This window comes from Sylvia atricapilla, chromosome 16 (assembly GCF_009819655.1).
Source record: "Sylvia atricapilla isolate bSylAtr1 chromosome 16, bSylAtr1.pri, whole genome shotgun sequence".
In the NCBI taxonomy this organism is placed as follows: domain Eukaryota; kingdom Metazoa; phylum Chordata; class Aves; order Passeriformes; family Sylviidae; genus Sylvia; species Sylvia atricapilla.
Window position 1 is genome coordinate 805936 of NC_089155.1, and position 15844 is coordinate 821779.

The 15844-nt window shown below is 46.0% G+C and overlaps 1 protein-coding gene across 2 annotated transcripts in view; it reads left to right on the forward strand.

The window, feature by feature from the left end:
- NCOA6 (nuclear receptor coactivator 6) overlaps window positions 1-8276 on the forward strand; it is a 44080-nt gene extending 35804 nt beyond the window's left edge. For both annotated transcript variants that reach the window (XM_066330479.1, XM_066330480.1), the window contains 3 exons: window positions 1718-1754; window positions 4602-4750; window positions 7677-8276. In XM_066330479.1, the coding sequence (XP_066186576.1) occupies window positions 1718-1754; window positions 4602-4750; window positions 7677-7723 (233 nt within the window). In that variant the 3' untranslated portion in view covers window positions 7724-8276. The remainder of the gene's footprint in view (window positions 1-1717; window positions 1755-4601; window positions 4751-7676) is intronic.
- Window positions 8277-15844: the final 7568 nt, after the last annotated feature.

The window sequence follows — 15844 nt, forward strand, 5'->3', positions numbered from 1 at the left end:
ACTGTGCTTTGGAAGTCTCCAAAGCCTTGTGGGAGATTCAGGATGGGGTCAAGTAAAACAAGAAAATTCCCCAAGGAAAGTTTTAGATATCCAGGGATAAATTGGAGGGACTGTATTTGTAACAATACATGGTGTTTGAATTTGGAAGCTCTTTGCAGAAGAGCTCATAAGAGGAGTGTTTCTTTCACTGTACCCATCTGAATATAGAAATATGTTTGTGCCATGCTGGGAGTGTGCTTTAGAATTGTAGTCCCTTTTTTTTGTGTTCAACTTTTAATGCCTCCTCAGCAGTGTTCCAGGATGGAGCCCTGGCAGATGACTTTATGGTGTTGCCATCTATTATCATGGTGTTTCACCATCAGCTCTGGGGTGTTTTAAAAAAGTAATTCCCAGGTTGAGTAGAGAAAACAGATAGATGTGGGCTTATTTATGGGAAGTACCACTCTCCATCCATTTGCCATCTCTAATCTGAGTAGAAATAGGGTTTTCAGAAAGGAGAAATTGTACAAAATTGTTTCCTTTGAATATCCACTAAAACAAATGTGGTCATACACACTTTGTTTTTTTTCACACCTGACTTATTACCCTGTGCTGCTGTGACTGTAATGGGGGTTCCTGCTGGGGGAAGCACTGATGCTGTCCATTTTTTGCTGTTGAATAATTTCCCAGTTTAAATTTTGGGTGGGAAGAAAGGTAGCTCCTTTCACTTTTTAGTCTGTTATTCCTTTGTTTCCAAGACATCCATTTTTCTGGGACAGCACTATATCCATTTACACTGAAGAGGCTGATGTTCCAACACTGCAAATTCATCCAAGGAGGATAGACATTACCCATTATCTTACCTTTTTGTATGCTTCTGTTCATCGTGCACACTTTAGCAAACTTTGGGGGCTAAACTGCTGTCAAAAGCAAAACCTCGGTTTGTGTCCCACTGGCCCCAAGTTTAATGGGGGGAATTGAGCTGGGCAATGAGACAAAGCACAGGGAGTTCATCCATGACACTGCAATGGTAATCCCTAAATCTCTGGCAGTTCCTCATGAGAGGGCCTGTGGTTAGGTGTAGGTCTTCCCTCTCAACAAAGGTTACGCTGGATATGGAGAGAATTAAAAGACAGACAGTAAAAAGACTTGACATTTTCTGTTCTGTAAAGGAGAGCTGTTTACTGAGGTGAAGACTCCAAAGGAAACCTGACCTGCATGTACAAAATTACTGACATAGAGAGAGAAAGCAGGTCAGACTTCTCTTTGCATCATCTGCTCTGAGATATTTTCCAATTCTGTTCAACTGCAATTGGGCTTCAGAAATTTGTCATTAGAAGATATTGCTGTGAGAGGCCATTGGGTTAAGGCAAATTTTTAGATGCACAATAGAGCCAGATGGGTACTTTTAAGGTTTAAAAATTAATAAAACCTAGAAGGTTTAGTAGAAATAAGTTGTCTAAAATGGAAGTTTAAAAAGGGAGAGGAGTATAGCCAGGGAGTGTCTCTACAGTTTTCTTCTGCAGGGCTTTAATTTTTCCCTGCCTTAGCTGACTGCAGTGTCCTGAAGGCTATAATCAGACCAAGCACTTGGCCAATGTGGTATTTTGTCTTGCTTTTCTCTAGAGAAGCTTATCCTTGAGATATAATATGTGATAGAAAAATGTGAGCTAGTCATGCCTTTTCAGCAGGTATGTACCTCTACAGCAGACTTTAAAATTATCTTTTTCTTTTGTAGAACTTGAGACAAATGCTGCAGTAGTTGCTGGTCAAAGGTAAGGAGATAGTTTGTAGATTCAGAGTAGATATAGCTTTCATGGGAGGAAGTTCCTTTCTCTTTGCTTAATTGCTCAACCTCTGCTACTGCCTTTCATTTCCTTAGCCATATCCTTTCTTTCCTGCTAAGAAATCAGGCCAGTTGAATGTTCCAAACCATTGCTGAAATGCAATGAATATAAGGTAACATTTTTAGTTTGTGCTGTGGGCAGTGTTTCCTCTCATCCTTTCAGGCCTGGATGTTTCATGTCCTGGAAGGGTCTTGATGGTTGCACAACAAAGCAAAACTAACCCCCCAAAGCCTACAGCTTAGCTGTTGTGTGAATTTTTGTTTTCTGAAAGGAAGTCTTTTAAAAGTTTGTTCTTCCACCTTGAGGATTGTTTTCAACAGTTTTCCTCTATTTGCTTGTTAACACTCTGCCAAAACTTGATGCAAAAGTCAGGTAGAAACTGCATGTTGTCCTGGTTAAGACATTCAGTAATTAAAAGATATTATTTCAAATGGTTATGTTCTGTCAGAAGAAAATACAGTTTCCAAGATGTACTTTGAAGATTCTAAACACCCCAGGCTCCCACTCAGTTGGCAGTGGGAGGCCCTGGGAAGGTTTTTAGCTACTGGTGCTGGCACATCCGACCAGCTTTTGGACACTGCCCTCATGGGTGGAGTGACCCCCTGGGCCAGGGCAAGGGAGGCAGTCCCCTGTTGGGTTCCTCAGGAGATGAGGCAGTGCCTTCTTTTGTAAGGGAGGGAATGTAGTACAATTCCTCAGATCAGGAATGGCTCTGAATGGAATATTTAACTGTATTTATCTTCATTTGGATTGACATCTTTCAAAGACAAGCTGAAATTTCACAGTGAGTTTTCCTCATGGTAGAATTTTTCTTAAAAGCTGAAGGTGGGTCATAGGCAGCTGAGCAGATTCTCCAAATGAAGTGTCCTTGTGTGACCATCTCCAAACTCACACAGCTCATCAGATTTTCACAAGGGCATTCTCAGAGTTTTTCTGATTGATGCTTTTCTGAGCAAGACTGGAAACGGAGGGAAGTTTGCAGGCAAACTGGGTCTAGTGATGGCTGATACAGTGAGCAGCTTTGGGCTCCTGGAGTTGAACCACACAGGACAAACCTTGATAGAATCACAGATGATTTGGGTGGGGAGGGACCTTAAAACTTACCTTCATTCCACCTCCAGCCATGGGCAGGGACACCTTCCACTATCCCAGGTTGCTCCAAGCCCTGCCCAGTCTGGCCTTGGACACATTCAGAGATGGGGCAGCCACAGCTGCTCTGGGCACCCTGTGCCAATTTCTCCCTAATATCTAATCTAAACCTATTCTCATTAAAAGCCATTAAAAACCTTTAAACCTTAGGGGAACCTTGCAACCCATAAACCACTAGAAATACTTTCACTTGGAGTAACTTCATTTCCTCCTATGAAAGGAGGGAAGTGATGTGCTGGTTCCTGTGAGACAATTTAGTCACTGGATTTAGTCACTAGAATCTGTTAAATTGGCCTGTGCTAACTGAATTTCGGGTGCTGATGCCTGTTTGCATCTCTGTAGAGGTCCTCTGAGGTAGGTGATTGCTGATTCAGCTGCCCCAGTTTCACAGAAGACCAGTTTGAGACCTGTTTGGGGGATCCAGTTTATAGATAGCCCATAATATTCCCTTATGCGGAAACAGATTTCAGTATTTATTTTGTATCCAAGATAATCTACAATCCATAGTCTCCTCTGCTGTGTGTCCTTCCTTGAGAATGTTTGTCTCTCCTTCCATTGAGAAACTGTTTTATTTCAGGTTTCTGTTATTTAACACCAAAGTTTGTGTGGTTTGAGTCCTTCCCTTCAAAGCAGGATTTGTTTGAAGGGTGACACTGCAGTGAGACCTCTGTCACACACAGGTCTGTGCTGTGTCTTCACTCCAGTCTCTGATTCAGGCACCCCTTCCTGATATTCTGCAAGTTGTCACCCAAAGGGCCTGGAAAGAGCTTTCTTCTTTTCCATTATCAGCAGAATAATTTCTTTAGTTAGTTACTTAGATTTGAATTCGAAACACGAGGGAAGTTTAGCTTAAACTTCTGAAACTACTTAATCACCAGAAATTGTCTGGCAATAATGCATTAAGGAGAAAACACCCAAAGCTCAGGATGAGTTTATAGGGCTAAGAGAGATAAAATCAAGGAGGAATTTAATTACAATTGTAGCATTCCCTTTATTGTCTCAGTGGCAAAAAACAGATTTCCACAGTACCTCAAATTACTATTTTATAGCAGAAAAGCTTTGTTACAAAAAAAAAAAAAATCGACTTCAAGCTTTAAGACTTGGAGAAAGTTTTAAAAACCCTTTTTTTAAATATGTGAAGAAGTCACTTGGATCAATGGAGTAAATCTTTTTAGCAAACTCAAAACTTGGCATACTCCCTGAAGAGTTTTTAATTCCTCCTGATGTTCACCTGCAACTTCAACTCTGTACCCCCATACTGCAGCAGTCTCTAACGTAACCTGTTTGCTTTTCCTAGACTTCAGTAATGGTGGCACCTGTGGAAAACAGAGCAGACAATTTATAATGCATCTAATTTCTTGGTCTTCTAATGTTGACAATATTCTCTTTGAGGACTTCTCAATTCTGTATCCTCTGATAATTTTTGATAGAAATGGACCATACTCTGGCTTACTCAGGTCATTCTTCATCTGATAGAACCTCTGGTATCTCTAGCGTTTCATATCTTCAGTGCTAATAGTCCGGAACTGGTTCCTGTGTCGGGCCATCCTCCAGCTTATCTGACTTGCATAGAAAAGCATAATTCTTCTCACACTTCATCAGAAATATTTTGTCCCACTTTATTAGTAATGAGACAAAAGAGAATTGTGAAAAGTCTAAAACTCCAAGTAGAAGAAATTCAAGAACAGAGGATTCTGCCGCTTCACAGGAAACTGTAGAGAACGGGCAGCGCAAGAGATCCTCGCGACCCGCGTCCGCATCCAGCACAGCTAAAGGTAACATGCACAGCCACCCTTCCTGGGGAGAGGGCAGCTCCTAACCTGCTTCCCCAGGTGTTTGCCCTGGCAGTAGCTGCCTCATAACGCTGGTTTGCAGCTTGTACACCTTCCGTGCTTTATCTCTAGTTTCAAGGATTTAGCCACAGGTTGGTCTTGAAGAGTTTCCTGATGTCTGCAGTGGCAGTAAATCCTGTATGAATTCCTCTTTGGTACATCTGTGGAACTTGTTTTCTGCAGCACTCAACACCATAGTGTTCAGCACCTTGCCTAGTTGAATTCTCTTGGCAGAAATATGTTGCTGTTGGAAGGACCGTACTCAGATCAAAAAGTGACATTTTCCTTTTCCTGAATCCCGAAAGACACAAGACTTAAGTCTTCCCAAGTGCACGGTCAGCTCTTGCCAAGTCAAATGCCATGGTTCAGGCATGCTCCAGAGGCTGCTGAGGTGGTAGCCAGGAGCATCAGGGAGTGCTGTGTGCTCGCACAGAGCCTCAGCTCAGCCTCGCAACAACATCTGAACTCCTGAAGTTATTAACCCGTGGCATTAGCAGGTGCTGACGTACCTTACTCCTACCCAGGTTACAGTCTTTAACAATTATGCAGCATTTGTGTGATATGCATGTCCCAGTGCCAGGCTGAAGCTAATTCTGGCAGCCTCTTGTGTTTAAGGGTCAGAAAAATGGTAATGGACCAAAGTTATGCAAGAGAGTAGAAAGAGACCATCAAGATGCAACATTCGACCACTATTTTAAAGATAATAAACAGAACAAAGAGGTATTAATATAAAATGATTATAAAAGGAAGTCAAGTTGAATTCAGCCACTATTTCTATACTGGAGGTACTAAAGTGTGATGGTAAGGATATTGTGTTTTCAGAGTTTCAGAGAAGCATTCCAGCTTTACGTCATTGTGTAATGACTCCCAAAGATTACACAGGGGACCTATATGTTCTGCACTTTTGTGACTGCTGAATTTAATTATATTTACTTCTTGTGTCAGGATTGTGCAGAAGAATGGTATTGTAAAAATAAATTCTCTTTCATGATTGTGAAAAAAAGTTTGAAAAATGTGAAGCCAGTGTAAAATCCCTGCCGGCTGTTTGAGGAGATCTGGAGCATGTGACCTGCCCCAAACACTGTACTGGGTAAACCTAAAGATGACAACCAGTGACACATCAAATTCTGAAAATGTGGGAATGGGAAAGTGCATCAGATTTAAATAATACCAAAACTCTCACAGGGGTTTGTGCTGACTGTGTAATTCATTTAGCTCTGTAAACAAAACCCTTGTTTGTAAATTGCACATCCGAAGCTGCCGCAGTGTCTGAGGGCTTTGCTGGACACTTGGGTGCAGTTTGCAGGGGACAGCTGGCTTTGCTGCCTTACCTGCAAGCACAGCTGCTCCCAAGCTATGGAGAATGATCCAAACGAGGTGCTCTGTGGCAGAGGACGGGCTGCAGGTTAGTGAGGTGTGTCACCTGGTTTGCCACCATTTCTGTGCCTGCTCTTTTGTACATTTTTATAAGTGAATCAGAGCTTAATTATTCTGGTTTGGTTGCTCCTATCCTCATTATGTTATCTGTGTCCTGAGAAACCCTAATCCATGGTAAAAGGAATGTGGGGCTGGGAGGAGTTATCTCTTGAGACAGAGGCTGCTTAAAGTCATTATTAGGAAAAACAAAATCAGCAGGGAGAGAGAAGCAGACTGACCAGCTGGAGTAGGAGCTTGGTTGCTAAGCCTCGGGAAGGAGGAGGCAGAAGGGTCACCGTGAGAGAAGAGCACACAGGGAGGGTCAGCTCTGCTCACATGTGTCCACAGTGCAGGGTCTGGGGACGTGCTGGGGATGCTCCCAGGGGACTGAGACAGGGGCTGAGTGCTGCTGGCCCACTCCTCCCAAACACGGAGCCTTGAGCACCAGCAAGGGTGGCAGCAGCTGGTGATGAAGCAACTTCAAAGTCAGCCCTGCTGCTCGAAGGGCTCCAGGCTGGGGTCAAGCCTATGGAGATGTTTCACTTCTGAAAATTGATACTGTACTGGTGTTTTCCCATTTTTGGAGTACTTTTCCATCAAAGGCTGCTTTTAGCATTTACTGTAGATTTGAGTTTGTTAAATTGTGAAATGTTGACTGTTTTTTCTTATTCCACATGTAACAGCTGTGGAGTTGTACTGCTGCTGTTCTAATTTTAGATGGGCTTGGAAATTTTTTTCCCTTTTGACTCTTAAAATACACACAGCTGCAATAGTTTTTGGAAAACATTATGAAGAGCCAAAGAGACATTGCCAACGTTTAAAATTACATTTTAAAAAAAAATCTAAAGATGCAAATGCCCTTGGTCCTTACTCTTTTTTTGTTTTGAAATGGAAACTTAGTGCCTTGGTAAGTGCACTGGACATCATCTGCTGTCACCGTGGCCCTGCAGGTGTTAATATTCGTGTCTTTTAGCATCAGCTTGTGTTCCTGTGACTCAGTGTACACTGCAGAGACTTGTTTTCTAATGGCTTTCCAAGAGCTCAGACAACTGAGTTGCTAACGGGCTTGGCAGGCTCCAAAACACCTCCCCGAGTGGTTGTGTAGCACCATCTCCGTGGCTCCTGTGGCTGTGCATCCTCCTGGGATATGGCTCCCCTGTGGCATGTGGGGGACAGCACTTAGGGGACAGTTAAAAACATTTGGCTCTTCTTTCAAAGGCTGCTCTGCTCGGGTGGCAGAGATGCCCAGCTCACGCCGCCGGGGAGCAGCTGGGGCCGATGGCCCGGGGCTGTCACAGCTGCTCAAGAGTCAGTCCCGGTGCTGGGGAAATCCTCTTCTACAGAGGTTTCCACTCTGGTGTGAGTTTGGAAAAATGACAGGGCAATCTGTGCCCCTCTGGGGAATGGCTTACCGACTTGTGTATCCATGCTTTTTTTCTTCTCTTGATTTCAGAAACGAGTGCCAGTGCAATGCAGTCAAAAAGAAGAAAATCCAAGTAAATTACTGCATGGAAACATGAGACTTGTAAATGAGTATGAATTTACCAATAGCAATTTTGAGCTGTGATTTTTCTTTTTTAAATAAAATTCTGTACAGTAAGTCATTTTAATATTATACTGTTCCCAATAAATGATTTTTTTTCTAAAAAACAGATAAATAGATATAAAAACTGGGTTCTTCTAAAGCCCCCTGGATTTGCAAAGTGAAGTCAGGGTTAGCACATTAGGGTAATGTGTTTGTATGAAATGAAAGGGGAGGGGAAGACAATTGTAAATTTATTTGTTTCCACTTTTCATAAACAATTTAGAATACAGGGTTGTCATTTTTAGGTATTAAAATAATGTAATGTGCTGTTGTTTCAGTACTGTATGTGAATAGCAGTCAGAGGGTTTATAAACAAACCCCATGTTGTTTGGAAATGTAAATAATTTTATTATACAGTAGATCTGATGTATTTGTTGTAGAAATGGACCAGTGAAACAAAAAATAAATTTAAGGGTTTGTATAACGTGGAATCCCTCATGCTCTAAATAAATGTTATTGTCCTATAAATTGGGTTGAATTATTATTAGCAACAACAGCAGCATCATTCCAAACAGGAGGATTGGAGGGATTATCTAGAGCTCGAAGCCTGCAAGCTCCTTATATGTAGCTTCAGCAAGGAATTTGTTTAACCACAAACAAATGAACTGATGCAGCTGTTCCTGCAAAGCAAAGGAGAAAGGGAAGGGCAGGCACCCTGCTGCCCCTGGAGCTGTGTAGGGAGCAGAGGAGCCCCAGCAGCCTGGCTCCCCACAGAGGGCAGCTCAGCAGGGAACGGGCAGGGAAAAGGCCCAATTGCACGGGGTAAAGGCTTCTGGCAGGCAGCAGCCTGGTGTCCCTCGATCTGGAGAACTCTGCTGCCATCGGCTGGGATGTGCTGCCAGGGAAAGTAGGTCAGGCCTGCTGTTCCTGGGAGCTGCTGAGGAGAGCCCGGAGCCTGAGCTCTGTGCACACACACTGGCACCTCTTCTCTTTCTTGCCGAATTTTAAAAATATGTATCTCAAAATGCTGATTAAATATAAATTGTTAAGAAATAGAAGTTGTCAGCTTTTATAATCACAGAAATCAGCTATTTGTGCACAAGGTAACAGGCACTGAGAGAGGCCGATGTCACAGAATCATTGGGGTTGGAAAAGTCCTTTAAAACCATCAAGTCCATCTGTTCCCCTAGCACTGCCAAGGCCACTACTAACCTATGTCCCAAAGTGCAGCATCCACACTTATTTTAAAATCCCTCCAGGGATGGGGACTCCACCATTGTCCTGGGCAGCTGTGCCAGAACTTGACAACCCCTTCCATGAAGAAATTTTCTCCAATATCCAACCTGAACCTCCCCTAGTGCAATTTGAGGCCATTTCCTCTCATCCTGTCCCATGTTCCCTGGGAGCAGAGCCTGACACCCGCCCGCCCCCCCCCCCCCCCAGCTCCTCCCTCTTGTCAGGGAGTTGTGCAGAGTGAATGTTCCCCTCTGAGCCTCCTTTTCTCCAGGCTGAGCTCCTCCAGCTCTCCCAGCTGCTCCTTGTGCTCCAGCCCCTTCCCCAGCCCTGTTCCCTTCTCTGGATACACTCCAGCTCCTCAATATCTTTCTTGCCATGAGGGGCCCAAAATTGTCCCCAGGAGTGGAGATGTCTCACCAGTGCCCAGCACAGGGGACAGTCGCTGCCCTCGTCCTGCTGCAACACCGTGGCTGATACAGGCCCGATGTCATTGGCCTTTTGCCCACCTGGGCACACCAGGCTCATTTAGCTGCTGTCACCAACACTCCCAAGGCCTTTCCCACCAGGCAGCTTTCCAGGCACTCTTCAGTGTCTCCATCCTCCGTGCCAGTGTGGCAGCTACGTGTCCATGCACAGATACAGCTGATGTGGTATGGGAGCCCTTGTATCTCTGCTGGGCCCCCACTCTCTGTTGGGGCTCACCCTGCTCCACGCTTGGCCTCACTGCTCCTGTTGCTGCTCAGGTTGGGTGGGAAACTCTGGAGAATGAAGACAAAGTCCATGCACTTGGAAAGTCTTCACAAAAAAGGTCCACATACCAATAAACTAGGGGAAGGGAAGGGATGTGCTTCAGCTTGTGGGAAATACCACACAGTGAGGAGCAGAGAAGCTTGAGGTCAGTATCACCATTTACTGGGACATGGACCTTGGGAAAGAAGAACTGCAAGATCCTACCATTGGGAAGGAGCCTTGGAAGGAGCAAACAGCCCCTGTACTGGTCCTCTGAGCAGTGTTGGACTTGGAAGCAACTCACAGTCCGGTCCTGGAGAGGAGCTGAGCCAGGCTGTGGAGGCAGCGAGGGCAGCCCATGGGGCAGGGAAGTGATTGCTCCCCTTGGCATTTGGGGATCTGGAATGTTATCACCTGGTTTCCACCTCCCACCCAACCACAAGATGTTGATAATGCAGAGGAGACACAAAGAGGGCCACCAGGATGGCCTGGGGCTGGAACATCTGGCCAAAAGGAGATATTGAGGGGAATGGGCTTCATCACCCTTTCGTGCTCTGGAGAAGATGGAGCCAGGATTTTATAGAGTTGCAAGCTGGGAGAAAGGGATGGATAAATGGATAGCAGACAAAACTATTCTCCCTGGGATGCAGTGACAGGATCTCTCTCTTTGGAGAATTTCAGGCATTGGCTGAACAAAACCCTGTACAATGTGGTCTGAATTCAGTATTTACCCTGCTGTGAGCAGGATGTTGGACTGGACCTCCTGAGCTCCATCTATGCCAAATAACCCTAGGCTTTGTGTCCGGCTGCCAAATTTGGTCTTCCCACAAGAAGGTTTATCAAGCTATGAAAGCTCACTCCCAGCTATTTTTTTCATTCCCCATATCTAACCTAACATTTCTTTGAAGAGCTTTTCCCAGCAGATGAGAGGTCATCAGTGTCTCCTTGGCTTGGCTCTGCTGGAGGAGCTGGCACAGCCACTGGGCTGGGCAAGCCCCATCCCACCCCTGCCCAAAGCTGCTCATGGCCATGTCTCCTCTTATCTTGGGTATCTCCAAGGATGAACACTCCTCAACCTCTCAACCTGCCCCTGTGGCCAACCACCGTTCCAGTGAAGATGCATGTTCCTATGTTTAAGTGAATTTTCTTGATTTTTTTTTTTTTTACTTCAATTTGTGCCTCTCACCCTCTCCCTGCACTGAGAATGTTCCAATTCTGTTTCCTCTGCTCCCCCCATCAGGGTAATCCAAACACAGGGTGGAATCTCACTGAACCCTCTCCAGGCTGGGCAGTCCCAGCTCTCAGCCTCTCCTCATCTCCAAGCTCTTAATCACCTTGGAGTCATCTCTGCCTCTCGTGGGTGCTGAGAACATCTCACACTGTGCTTGGAGAAACAGCTGATGCTGCAGAGATTGACTGATCTGGGATTTCCTCAGGGCAATTGACATCTGCTTTAGCTCTGTCATTATCTGCTGAGTTGTAAGGTTTGGTAATGGGGAGGGGGGGAAAATCCCCTCCATCCACTCAGCCTGTGCCATCCCCTCCCCTGTGTGTCCTTGTCTTCAAAGGGGATGTTCTTCTGTTACTCACACCATTGACTTTTAAAAGCGTTTTTAAAAAACCAAAGCATTTTGCAGATAGATTTACTTGCAGGCTTTAGAGAAGTACACATAAAATAGATTTTTAAATATATAGTTTTTTTATTTCTTGTGATTTTTCTTTATATTAGATTTTTTTTTTTTCAGTCAAGAGACAGCATTACAACCTAACAACCAAAACCAGGTTACACACACACAGGCACACTACACAATGTATCCAGGCAGTCCACACAGGGCAAATGTTTACACCATGTCCTATGAGGAGGAGACATCCCTTCCCTACCAGCCCTGCTTACACCAACTGAACACGTAACACACAAAAAGGACGGATTTTGTTAGCTTCAGTTCCAGATGAGGTCTCAGTCCTACAGCACAGGTGATGTAGAAAACGTGGGGCTGTTTTTCCCCTCTTCTCCAGGATCCCCGGTGGCGGCTGTGCCAGGTATAAGGCGGCCGGCAGAGCCCGGGGCAGGAGCTGCTCTGCCCGGGCTGCCCTGGGCACAGGGCGGGAGGGAACGGGAACGTGCTCTGGGGTGTTTTAGGGAAGGCTTAAGGCAACCTTTTCCAACCATAGAACAGCCATCTGTCCTGGCGCTCGTCCGTCCTGCTGCTCCTGCTTGCTCTCCAAACGTGGCCCAGTGGGCAACTGGGGTTTAGAGCTTTTCAAAGCTGCCTAAGAGATTTAGTATATCCAAAATGCTAAATGGGGCATTCATTCTGTTGGGCTTCTCTGAAAAACCCCACAGTGACTTTGGAAACAACACAGAAACACAGAAATACCAAAAACTGACTCCCTGGTCACCTCTTGCATAGGACTTATAACTGCAGTTCAGTGATTTATTCAAGTTCTGTAATTGTGTTAAAAAAAAGATGCCAAACCATGAAAAAGGGTGAAGGCACATGTACAGGCAGACCCACATGGGAGAGGGTAATGTGTGGGCATGAGTTTTACAAGCAGATACCAGGGGTGGATACATACAGATAGAATATTGCAGTGCTTGGTGGCTCTGTACAATACAGTTCTGACATAAGAAGAAATTTTACTGGTTTACTGCTACACCTTGTGCTGCTCCCCAGACTTCCTGAAGCATAAAGCTAAAGATAAGAATTGAGATTTGGGCACAGCTGCTCATGGCTCCCCAGCAAGGGTACGTGAGGTGAATGCAAAAGAGCAGAGAAGCTTTGGACTGCCCTGTGCAACCCATTTTTAAGCTACACTTAGAATTTACTGCTCTGTTTTCACCTCCATTTGCAGAGAATAAAATCTTCCCCCTGCCACCATGTAATAAAATAGGGTCAGAGTGGAAGGCAGAACCATTTTCAGGTTTAGCTGCAACAGAGTCAAAGCTTTGCAGCTCCTTTTGTGGTTTGAAGCAGCATCCTTGTGTAAAATACAGGGTTGGAAAAGCAACCCCCTTGCCAGTCCAGGAGGTGTCAGCTTAGAATGAGTGACAGGGAACACAGCTGGGTGTCCCCACTCTGCAGAGAAGAACTCGAAAGTTGATCACACATAAGAGCCACCTTTGCTCATCATCCTCATTCCTCTAAGGAGAGGGTTATGGGTTTAGTTAATAACTAACATCTTCAAGAAGCAAAAAGAAAGGCTGATGGAAATGTATCAATGGACAATGGAACAGGGAGAGCTCCTGCCCAACTGTGTCCAGCTGTCCAGAGCCCACGGCTGGGGAGTGCTCTGGGATCCTGGAGACAAGCAAGGAGAAGGTGGCACCTCCTAGGTCTGAGGACACCTCTCAGCAAAGAAGGGATTCTTCAGGCAGGCAGAGCCTTTCCCACTGCTGCATCCAGCTCCTACAGCCACATTCAGGTGACTTGTGGCAGCCGCTCGGGTGATGGGAACGGGACGAGGACAGAGCCCATGAGGACAACAGGAGGTTACTGACTTTGCATGGAGCAGATCTCAGAGATGGAAAGCTCCACCTTGAAGAAGACAAGCTCTGGGAGGGATCAGCCCCTTTTAAGGCCCATTCCTGACCCCGGTGGGTCTGCCTGTGGCAGTCACCTGGGAGGGAGGGGCTGCCGGTGCCATGGGTGTCCCTCCTCAGGCTCTGGTCCCTGTCAGCAGCTGTGCTGAGGTCGCCACAGTCCAGTGGTGGAGAAGGGCTTGTGGGGAAAGCTCTGAGAAGCTGGGGGGATGCTGGGCTGCTGGTGATTCCCTCCTCCCACCAGCAGCTATTGCTGAGTGCATGCAGTGAAGGAGGAGCAGCAAACTGGAGGCTGGGAGTGGTGGTAGCTAACAGTCCCTGGTGGCTAGAGTCCCCGTGGCACCAGCTGGACATGAGTGGCCTCTTGTTTTAACCCAGACACTCAGGGAAGACTCAAGGACTGCCACCAGCCATTCCCAGGGCAGTGGGGCTCAGTGCTGCCTTCTGAGATATGCTGAGAACCATTTCTCTTTACTGGAGTTGACTTACGTCTTCTTACTGTTTTCTAATTATTAGATGTTTGATCTTTGGGGACTCACTTGGTTTTCAATAAATTCATATGAAGTTTAATTTCCACTTTATGCAGGGCAATGGAATTGATACTGATCCAGAGGGGCAACTGCAAAGCTGTGAGACTCAAGCCTAGAATCTCACTGGAGTATTTTTTCACCTTGGTTTTTTTTCTTACTGGCATGGTAAGACATCTAAGTGGGTATTTTGCTCCCCACTGAATAGAAGGGCTGAATAGAAGATAAAAACGTACTAATATTATGTAAATGTAAAATTATTGATTAGAAACACACTTAAAGGAAGAAGATTCCCACAGCAGTGATCTCTGGGATAAGCCATGCCTTTATGTTATCCACAACAAGAAGGAAACATGGACTCCCATGAAAAGAATTGTTTTCCTTCCAGACCAAGCTTTTGCAGCAGAGTTTTTTAGAAAGAACATGTGTGAATGTAAGTTTTAGAGCAACAGGTGAGGAGGACTTTTGTCCCTACTCCCTTGGCATCCCTCCAGCCTTGCAGTGCCAAGCAAGAGCCAGAATTCGGTGCAAGAATTTTGTAGTGCCTGCCGGTGAGGGGTCCTGAGTGTGCCATGGCAACAGCCTGGCCTTGCCCAGTGCAGCAAGCACAGCCTTGGGGGCCTGGGGGCACTGGGGAGCGCTGGTGCATCCCAAGAGGTGGCACTTCTCCAGCAGAGCTGTCCCTGCTGGTCCCATCACACTCTGGGGCTTCATCCCTCACACTGGGACAGGGCAGCCAGGGCAGAACCGGGCAATCAGATGAAATCTTACTTGGAGAAGATCTCTGCACCACGGGGGCTTCAGTGGTGGGAAGATTCTTCCCTCCATAAGGAGTCTCCCAAGCTCCAGCCCTCGCTGAGAGCACTGCCCCTGTGCCCTGCTGCCCCCCAGCCTGCGAGTCCAGGACGGGGCTGGGAGCTGAGCTGGGGCTGGAGCCAGCTCAGGTGTCTGAGCCCAGCACTGACACACTGCCCAGCAAAGCTGGCATTTACTGAATAGGGATTTTCCCAGGTCTCTCCACTGGGAATTCGTCCCCTTTTTATGCTTTCATTGCAAGAAATACAAAAATTTCTTTCAGTTGCCTGCATCACCATTTTTCCAGGTGATCATTTCAATGGCTTCCCCCATCCTGGTTGTCTCCTGATCCCAGTGATGTGGTGGGTCAGGCCATAACACACAGCTCTGCTGCAGCTTCCCAGACTCTAGGAAGTTCAGTGCTGAAAATCCATACCTGGTTGTTCACAACCCAGGCTAAAAAGGGACCAGCCACATTCAGCCATAAAGGTGAATTTTAAGGGCATGAACAAATGAAGAGTGGCTGCAGCCCAGGAATGATCCCACCATGAATGACCACAATTTCTTTTCCACACAGCAGTGTCAGAGCACCCTGCAGCTCCTGTCACCACCACATGCTGCCACAGGTCCACGTGCCAGCTTCCCAGAACCAAACCCCACATTCTAACAGAGAAGCCTGGGAAAAAGATATTTTTAAAGACCCCAGCAGATTGGTTTGTCCCTGAGTCCATGCTGTAGTTTCCTTCTACACAAGCACAGAAAAGAAAGCAAAATTCACCTCACCTGCCCCAGCAGGACCAGCCCAAGAGCTCCCTGCAAACCAGAACCTTCCCATCAGAAGCACCACACAGTGCATCACAAATACTGGGTGGAAAAAAAAAAAAAAAAAAAAAAACCAAAACCCAACAACAAACCCCTAAAAAATTCAACTCCAAAACTAACTACTGAACACCCAAACTGGGCTGTGAAATATCTACACATGCAAATGGGTGCACACACAGGATGTTCTCAGTTTTTAAGCACCTTTCATTTGTTTTAAGATTTGAGGAGACAAAAATCCTCAGTGGAAAAGGGTTTTCTTACTCTGGCAGCATTGGGCAGGAGGCCTGGGACCAGGCCAGGCCTTGTGCTTGCTGCTGGGCAGGAGCAGAACACTGCAAGTCTTCTGCAAAGCTTGACCAGAGCACAGGGAGGGAGGGTCACACTGGGGGTGACAGTGACCTTTCAAGGGTTGTCAGATGAGTATTAGGTGTTAATACATGGCAAGA